The sequence below is a fragment of the Apodemus sylvaticus genome, chromosome 18 (assembly GCF_947179515.1).
Source record: "Apodemus sylvaticus chromosome 18, mApoSyl1.1, whole genome shotgun sequence".
NCBI classification, from domain to species: domain Eukaryota; kingdom Metazoa; phylum Chordata; class Mammalia; order Rodentia; family Muridae; genus Apodemus; species Apodemus sylvaticus.
The window spans coordinates 58,137,484-58,147,453 of record NC_067489.1 but is presented as its reverse complement, the minus strand read 5'-3'; the positions used below and the strand labels follow the sequence as shown (position 1 = coordinate 58,147,453).

Genomic DNA, 9,970 nt, shown 5'->3' with positions numbered 1-9,970 from the left:
GGTTTTTGTCAACATAATATGCTGGGCAGCATTTACAACAAACAAGAAAAAGGCTTCTAAGTTTGCTAGCAGTCTATGCTCAGGTGATTTCTGTTTGGTCCACTGGGTTTCCTAGTCTATTGTGGACACCAGAGTCAAATTTAGGAAAAGCCATTCTATTTAGTGAATGGAAATGAGGGCATGGCCACTTGTAGCTATGGCTAGATATGAGGGACAACAGTGAGGAGCATCCAGGAAAGTCCAGGCTGAACATGGCCAGCACCAAAGATTTTTGACTCAGCATCTAAAACGGTAGAATATTTGACTTCCGGGGTAAAGGGTTCTCCCTTGTCATTCCAAGCAGAAATGAACTATTTGTCAGGGACATCCCAGGGAAGACATCAGCTAACATGTCACTTGCTTTTCAACTCTACAACCATATGCTTCTTTGAAAGTCACAAGCACTGGACTCAACCTTATCCACTTATGAACACAGCATAACAGAACCTGAAAAAAAAAAATCTGTTCTGTGTGTTTGTGATACAAATCAGCTCAAGTTTACCAGGGCAACCTTTCTCATTTTTCTCCTCTCATGGTATAGCTGACAATGCGCTCAATAATGCTAACGTAAATCTCTTAGGTCTTTGTTGTTCAAGCAAAAGCACAGAGGGATGTTATATGCAATGTGTCTTGGGTAGCACCATCAGCTATTGTGTCTGGCCTACTTATAGTAGTAGTTGCTCTACCTATAGCAGAATGCTCTAGTTCTTTTCCACGTATTCTTTAGTCTTTCTTACTCACCCCATGTGAAATCTAAAAGGACTGGAGCTTTTGCAGTTTACCTGATCATGAAGAATTTACTCAATGAGTCTTCGGATTCACCCTGGGTCTGGTGTTGTTCAGGTGACTCAAAGAATCTCTACTACAGATGAATGATTTTGGTGTGTTGTTTGAGATGTGTGAATTTCCTGGTCCAAATTGATTCCAGAAGGATTCTCCACGTGATGGTATGGCTAAAGTTTATATGGCAGAGATAAGCTGCTCTGTAAAGTTTGCTAGGGAAGGACTAAGAGCTCTGAAGTAGTATAGAAATTAATTCATTTTCTACTTTTCCCAAGAAGCACTGTGGGTGCAAAAAAAGAACAAAAAAAGGGTGGGGAAATGAGTTGGGAAGAGATTTCATATCATTTGTAAGGAGTAATTCATGCTACAAGTAAGTGCTCTTCAGGTAAGCTATGACACACACGCCACACGCCCGTGTAAACCCTTTATTAAAGCAACAATCAGACTACAGTGATACCAGCTTCTATCTTAGTCATTCGTTTGCACCTTTAAATTATTTCTTATTTCTTCCTGATACATCTTCCGTCTCATTTCTCATTTCCAGTTTAACAAATGAATGCTCAGAACTAGGGAAGCACAGTAAACCAAAAATAGATGCGAACATATTCTCTGACACCAACTCACTGTTCATGGTTCTGTAGTATGAGAGATACATTTTGAGGCTTTTATAATTGGTTAAATAATAAAATTATTTTTTTCCATAATGTTCTTAGAATAATTTACTTTCTAGCTTTATTCTAGCTACCTTTAGTGATTGTAGAATTCTCAGAGCTAGCCCCTTTACATGCCCATTTTAAAGAAAAGAAAAGTCATTCAAAGAGCATCCTTCTTACATGAGATTTTCTCATATAATAATCAAACACTTAGTCTTTTGGAAATTATAATAAATAATTATTTACTATTTTACCCACAAATGATTTGTTTCATCAAAACCTGTTAATCTCTGAAGAAATCATAAAAAGGTCATTAATAAAATGAACTTTGTTATTGGTTTGAAGGCTTTATTGGTGAAGTGTAAAATCAAGATCTTAAATTTAATAGATGTTCAAAACTATGTGTGTATCTGTAAATATATAATGGAGTTTGAGTGATATTTAAAGACTAACCCTAAGTGTTTAAGAGACAACAATAGCAACAGAAATTACTTTTGAGGTTTCTGAGAGGATGTGCTAAGACATGTGGAGGAAATCAGTTGAATATGAGAAAATATTGTTTTAAAGAGACTCTGATGCTCCATTGCTTACCAAATGAAAACACTGGAAGGAACTTCCTAGTCCATGTCACCACTGGGACTTCCATTAAAAATTCCGACACAGGAATAAACATACTACTTCAAACTATGTAAGAAAAGGTAACTGATTTGACTTTCTAGAACATTTCTTCCAGTGCCACATGGGTATCCCCATGTCACCAAGCAGTGGCTGCACTAAATGTCCACCGCGCCTGTTCAAAACATGCAAGCATTCATTCCTCATGCCCTACCCTTTGTGTGCAACAGAACTGAGCAGATGTCGCATTGCCGGTGAGTGGCGGCCTGAGCCTAGGATCTGAAGCATGCCCTCACCTGTTGATGTGATTTACATAAGCCATAACTAGATTCATTCCTCTTGAGATCTCACCGGCTCTCATTTGCCCTTTAGAAGGATGCGCATCGTTAAAGAACGGACAAACAAGATAAGGAAGGGAAAGAGAGTCCGAGAGCCACTGTGTAGGATGTCAGGCCCTTCAATCTTCCTCCTGAAAAAGTAATGTTTTTAAGCACCCAAGACATTCTTGGCCGTAATGACACAACAAAACAATGCTTGGCTTGGGTGGAAACAATCAGATATTTCTAGAGCAATTTATATACATTATGTATGACATATATCACATTTGGTTCCTAGAGATTTTAGTCAAGTATTAGTATTTCTTTTTGCCAACTGTGATGTACAAAAAGATGAGAACAACAGATGTGCCCTAAAGATATGAAAATATAAATATATAAAACAAACCATTATAAATTACATAGATTTTTTTCCACATATAAAATTTTGGGTATTTTTTTCCCATTCAGAATAAATACCATCCAAGTTTATAGATTATCTAAGAGAATTAAATATGCATATGTATGTGAATCATTTTTAGAATTTCAAGAAAAAAATTGCTAGAGGTATAAGCAGGATGAGTCAGAAACTAGAAATTGATTTATATTTTTTTTTTTTTAAAGAATGACTACAGCAGATCCAAAGATTGGGATTGAACGTTGAGTGCTGGGATTGAATGTTACACTTTTAAAACTGCCAGAATGAGTCTGTTGCACATGTGTGTGCATGCATGCACGTGTGTGTGTGTGTGTGTGTGTGTGCGCGTGTTCAACAGGATTCCATGAATAATTCTAAGAATGTGAAAGGTTCACTTTGGGGGGGAAAACTATCGGCTGAGTTGTTATGAGATTGTCCACATTTCATATACTCTCATTTTGGAAGGCTCTGCAGAGGGAGATCCAGAGCATAGAATCTGGATAGAGAAATTCCATATGAAGCTAAGCTCCCTTTAAGGCAGGAGATTCATATCCCAAGAACAGTTGATGCCTTAAAAAAGGGAGGTTTGAAAATCATCCCCTTACTCTCCATCCCACTGCAGGCTAAAGAATCCAGATCAATCTGGAAACATTCTTTGGCCATGTATCTTGTTTCATAATAAGTCAGCCTCCTTCAGCTTATTTTCCTAAATCAGTATTGGTGTGGAATGGGTACCCTGCCCTGTAGTTTCCACAAGGAATTCTGCACATGGGTTTGGATGGATTGAGAAATGAATAGAATAGAGTTCACTTATCATCACAAAACATTCAATAGTTAGTCCCTGTTGGTACACTGGGCAGATATATCAAAGTATTTGTCAATCTTCATGAAAATCATGGACTCTGTATATTCTAAGAGCTGGGAATAAAACTTTCCTTCAATGTGACTGTATGAAATCCCCCTCTGGGGAGCCCAAAAAGAAGCCATGGCTTCTTATGTCTGCAGGCTATAGGTTTCTTTAGGTGACCCATAGGACATTTCAACTAGGAATTTCTCATAAAGGGTAAATATGGATCAAATTCCAAGTCTTGTCAGATTGATTTCCACATTAATTGTCTGTAACCTTGTCCTGGTCACTTCTGCAGACAATCCTACTATAGAATGCAGATCACACACACACACACACACACACACACACACACACACACACACACACACACACACCCTTCACCTAATTGTACCCACTTTTGTTCCCATTGACTTAAAAGGATTATTACAATTTGAAGACTTTCCATGAAATTCTGAGGGAGCTCCAAGGGATGACCTCCTCTGCTGACTGTTGCTGCCACCCTTTATTCCCACTCAGATGAAAAAGACCAGTACCTCAGTGGTCACTTTCTCGGATGGCGATCACATAGTCATTAAACATCTGGGTTTGTTTTGACAACCCAAGCAGTCTCTGACGTCCCAACCCCATCACACACTATGTGGCCTCTGATGCCTGTTTTAAAGTTTCAGTCTCCCTTGTTTGTATTTAAAAATAGAATAACAGCACTCATCATTTTTACTGAGATTAAACCTAAATTGGAGAAGAGGGCCTTGTGATTTATTTTTGGAGGGGAACAATTCTCGATTTTGTTGAAAATGCTGTGATCCTTCTCATTTGAGTAAGTAATACAGCATTAAAACTGGCTCAATTGCCTGGAGATGAAAGCAAAAAATCTTTCAAACAACTGTAAAAAGAGGCAAAATGTTAATATTGGGTTCTTTTTCTGAATGTGATGCCATTGGGTGGGTGGGTGGGGGTGCTCTCAGAGTTCATTCTAGTTTGCCCTGTCTTACAGAGAAGAAAACTGAGGCCCAGCCTTGCCAAAAGCTTGGCAGCTGGTTATTGGCACAGTCAAGTATTAAACCTCTGGATGGCTGGTTTGTCTTTTTTTTTCTCTAATCTCAAGATGCCTTACACATACTGCATTTTAGTGGGACAAAGAATTCAATCATTTCAGGATAAAAACCATCTCTGTTATTTTTCTCATCTTGCAATGACTAACAAGTATGCAGTCTAACAGGGACCTGGTTATACTGCTCATGGAGCCATTAGCTGCTGTCTTAAATCTACTGTGGAGCTGACAATACCCTATGGGTCCTGCAAGGCCTCATGGGAAGGTGACGTGTTTTACCTGCAGGAAATCACCAAACATCTCTGTCTTTGGAAGTAAATCTCCCAGAGAAACAACCTGCCTTCATTTGGTCTTACACTTACATGTAAACCATTTTCATGAGTGCTATTGGTCTATCTAAGCATTTACAATCTTGCTGTATACCGCAGCTCCATGCTCTCAGAACTGGGCAGGTAAACGTTTTTATTTGACTCTTAAAGTGCTATCTGGGGGGCAAAGTTTTTCTCAGTTTCACAATAGCAGCTTCATTTGGAAACAAAAAGTATATGAAAAGTAGGTGTGAGGTTATTAATATATTTTAAAGAGAAAATTAGAGGAAAGAAAAAGGAGTGTAGTAATTACTTTGGAGCATTCCACATGCCTTACAGATATCAATGGTGTCAGTGACTGACACCCAAGACTCCAAAGTCAACCTACTCAGGGAAAATAAGGAAGAAGGTAACACAGAAGATTCCAGCAGAAAGAGCAATTAATATTAATATAATAACCATTATATTAATTTTCTCCATTAGAAAAGAATGGCGAAGATAATTAAAACTGAGAAGAAAGTGCAATGAACCCATGTGTGAGCATTTGCTACTGTAGCAGACCTGTAATTTTCAAAGGAAAAGCAATGCAGTACGCATTAGACAGGGCTCCTGAACACAGAACATCTTACAACAATAGTGTACTCTTGGCCAAAAGGGCATCACTATTAAGGAATTTGGCAGAGAATGGCCTCTACATTTCAGATCACATGGACAGACCCTTGCTCCATCTTATCAGTTCTGTACCCCAGCACTCTGCAGATCCTTTTCTACTGAGGTGATTCCAGTCACATGAACTCCGTGCAGGTGTCTTCCCTCTCGAGGGGGCATCACTCTTACCTAAGGGATGCGCGTCTCCTGGTAAGGCTTAGCGGCAAGTGCATACTACATTTGTATTAAGGAGCAGCCCCTGATTTTCTTGATATGCATAGCTTTTCGGAGTTAAGATTAGACATGGCTTTCATAAATAATGCAGGTGTTTCTGTCACATGTCACTGCTGGCTCTGTTGTTTCTAGGTGTGCTGGTGGCAGTCCTTGATCTGGTGCCTCTACAGGTGACGTCTCTTCAGATGTCAGCTCTGTGGTTGTTATGTCTGTAGAAGGCTCTGCAGTCTCTGGGGAATGTTCCTCCGATGGTTCTGTCTCATCTTCATCTTTGACCTCAAAGTGTCCTCCCTCCTGGTCATCCACGTGGTCCTTTTTGGACTGGGGGTGAACCGAGACCTTGATGGCAATCTGCTGAGGCTGTTCATGCAATGATGAACCATCTGAGTCAGCGGTGGGAGACTCACTTCGCTTCAGAGAGTTGGGGATTGTGTACACCTCATCCCTATCTGGGGCTTCCTGGCCTTCCGGGGTATGCCTCACAAAATTCTGCCCCTGCTCCTCCAGCCCGACCACTTCCATGATCTCCTCCATGATCGTCCTGCAGTTCATGATGAGGGGAGGCAGGGGCACGCTCCTGGCAAGCTCTTCGATGTATCTAGCAAATTCCATGGTTTTGAACTGAGTTACTTTGGCAAGCTCTAGAGTTTTAGCTGAGGTTATGATGGGGATGCGTTTAGCAATCTCAAAAGCCTTCTGCAGCTTCTCTGCACCTTCTGTCCTAAAGAACTCATTGATGGCTTTCTCCGTCTTCTTCAGGTGGCTGCTCATCATACACAGGCGGGTGATGTTGAGGATCATGACAACGGTGAAGGCTACGAGGCACACAACCATATAGTACACACCCATGTCTCCAGAGGTAAAGATGACCCTCAGGGTCACCGTGTTGTTTATAGTGCCATAGATGTTAGACGCCACACATGTGTATTTACCTCTGTCAGAGAAAGACACCTTGGTGATGTTCAGGAGGCCACCATCCAGCATTTGCCATTTTCCTGTCAGAAGGGAGGGAAGAGATGTCAACCGAAAGTATATGATTTCCACAGCCATATAATCTTATGCCCATCTCAAAACATCAAAGGCAGCTGATGATAACATGTCACACGTGACAGATGTGCCTGCTGTACACTTGTGACATTCATGTCCTCTGGGACATTTTAAGGAAGTGTTAATATTGGCCCTATATTATGGGCAAGAAAACTCTGGGACACAGTTGTGCAAGTGTACCAATAGTACCTATTTAGCAGTAGCATATATAATTAGAGGGTGGATTTGTACTTAAAAAGCTGTATTCTTTTCCCTTCCCCTGATTCTTTTTGTGGTGGCAAGGTTCAAACCCATAGACCCAAACATGCTAGGTAAGTGCTCTACCAACAGGCTACATCCCTAGTTTCCAGTGCCCCATGGCCCCACATCCCTCCTTCCCAACTTCATGTCCTCCTTGTTGTTTTTGCCATTAGTAACTCCCTGCATAGTTCTGTCTGCATATGGGTGTGGACATTTGCTGGAGTTTGGGCAGCCTACCAGAGGCAATGTCCCCTAAGGAGTAGGACTTCCTTAGTAGACAAGGTTACATTGCTAACTAGAAACTATAGTGTAGAATTCCAACTCTTGGCAGTAATGTAGAAAATGAAGTGTTTTTAAGAAAGAGTTCCTTCAGGTACCACCAGCGTTTCTATCTAGACTGTGCACGGACCTTCACTGAACACACTTCATGGGGGAAGTTAAGGCTCTTAGAATGGAAAACATTTTAGGTTAAACATAAAACCTGGAGAGAATTAATTGAATTATAATTATTTGCCTGGGCAACTTATATTTGGGATTGATATAATCCTTCCATGACTTCAGTTAATTAAACATAATTTATGTCATTCATTTTGAGAATTCACAGTGAATTATCTATACTGTTTAGAGTTATAAGTGGGCAATGAAGATTCAGAGGTCAAATATGAATTCATATCAATTAGCTTTAGCCTTGGAAATAAATGAAGCCCATCAGGGTGATGATACATCTGGTAAGAAGGAGGAGTTTTGGTAGATAGGACTTTATGCTAGCCTGGGAATGAAGTTCTAGATCTAATGGGATAGGATGAATTCTGAGTCTGTGTCTCTGCAGCTCCCAAGATTTCTGTGAAGTAGGACATTAGGTTTGGCTTCCAGGTATTGGGTCAGAGTTAGTAATTAAATACGAATACCCACCTCACACTCTCTTCACAGAACGAGGAAGCTCCAAGCTAGGGCTCTTGGGAGATTTAAGGATGTGAGCAGATAGTTCTTCATAAAAGGTCTCTTGTTCTCTGAGCCAACCAGAGGAGTGGGGATCATTTAATACAACTTTAAGTATCTATTATTGTCACGTGTCTGAACTGCTTCTTCCTGTTACAGTAGCAGTTTTAATTTGCAATTAGAAGTCTAAAGTTGGGACCAGATTAACTACTTCTAATGGCAGTGCCCTGCCTTGCCTTCACAAGTTCAAGCCCCAGCACTGCTAACTTCTAGAGCTTGTAAACAGACAGGGTCTCAAAGGACTACTGAATGGGGTTTCAGATGATCTGGGATCTTCTAAGCCCAAGGAACTTGTTTAAAGAAGCTAGATTCACCAATGTGATCTTTCCTGGAGTTACAGCATCTCCCTGTTGCCCACTGTGTTGACACTGGCAGAAGGCCCTCACTTCGATTCTGCCAAGTTTCCTTGCCTTCTTAAAGGACATGTGCAAAGGGTGGTTCCTGGAGCCCCCAGGTAACCCTGTTTAACAATCAAGTCAGTGCACTTCCCCTAAGAGTAGAAAGAGCAAGCTTAGAAAGCCTAGTAATTTCAGTTTCTTGTGAGTTCGCATTTGCAGTCATCACAGCACGGGGTCCATGATAGCACGATAGTCTCCATTCTGATGCAGCTAAGGTGACCTTTCATCTCCCAAGCATGAATTTTAATCTTTCTGCTGAAGATTTAGCTGCATATATAATGACTGCTTTATCTATTTATTTTCCTATAATGTACATGCTTTGTGTAGATTACAGCAGGCACAGGAAAAAATACTCTCATGGGTGGATATTTTATTCTACATGAATGGGCTGGGTTTCAGAGACATGCCCTGGAAAGTGTTCTTCTATCACCTGCCTCCTTTCTGTTGGATGTAGGATGGCGAGGAGAGTCAGAATTAAGTAGGTCAATCTGGTTGTCTCCACTCCACTGCCTTTCTACACTCATTACCTGGAGAAATTATTGTAAACACAAAGTTTGGGCTTGGGATAGGAAAAAGCAGGAGATTAGTAAACTCAGGACAGAAGTGCCTGATGGAAGTTAACAATAGCTTTCTCCCATACTGGAACAGGTTTAGTGAAACTCCATCCACTTTCACAGGAAAAGAAAATGCAAAAATATACAGTAGCTGAAAGGAATTTTTCCTCTACTGAATTTTTAAATGTTCTGAATTTGACCTTTATACTTACTCCAGACATAGTTAAAAATTTCTATTGACTCCCATTTATCTAATCATGGGCCAAGCAGTTAAATTCAGACATGCAGACACATTGAAAGTGTCTTCTTGTGCTGTTAAAAAGCAGTGTAGTTCGGTACCAAGCTTAACCTGATTTGTTGCTCTCTGCAGTAGATTATGGGGAATGATTGCTTAGAAAAATATTATGGTTCATAGTTCAGAACTATGATTCCTTAATCTAACATCTCTTAAATAATATATGTCCAACACTTAAACATCTCATTTACTCTTTTTAAAAAGCTATTATGTATGTATGCATGTATGTATGTATGTATGTATGTATGTATATATGTATGTATTTATTTATGTGTAGGTGTATGAACCTACATGAGTTTATATGCACCATGTGTATACTCAAGAAAGCCAGAGAAGGAAGTCAAGTCCATGGGGCTGGAGTTTCAGATAGTTATGAGGTGGGTGCTGGGAATAAATCTGGTCTCTCTATAAGAGCAGTAAGTGCCCGGAACTGCTAAGCCATCTCTCCTGACCCTTGTTTGCCCTCAAATTTTGAAGCCCAAACACATATGTGTGAAGTGAGCATTGTGATTTAACTGAAAGAC

At 40.2% G+C, this 9,970-nt stretch overlaps 1 protein-coding gene across 1 annotated transcript in view; it reads right to left on the bottom strand.

Moving 5' to 3' along the window:
• Window positions 1-1,239: 1,239 nt before the first annotated feature.
• Mfap3l (microfibril associated protein 3 like) overlaps window positions 1,240-9,970 on the bottom strand; it is a 41,649-nt gene continuing 32,918 nt past the window's right edge. Inside the window, exon 3 of the mRNA XM_052162489.1 lies at window positions 1,240-6,908. Coding sequence (XP_052018449.1) covers window positions 5,977-6,908 — 932 coding nt within the window. The 3' untranslated portion in view covers window positions 1,240-5,976. The remainder of the gene's footprint in view (window positions 6,909-9,970) is intronic.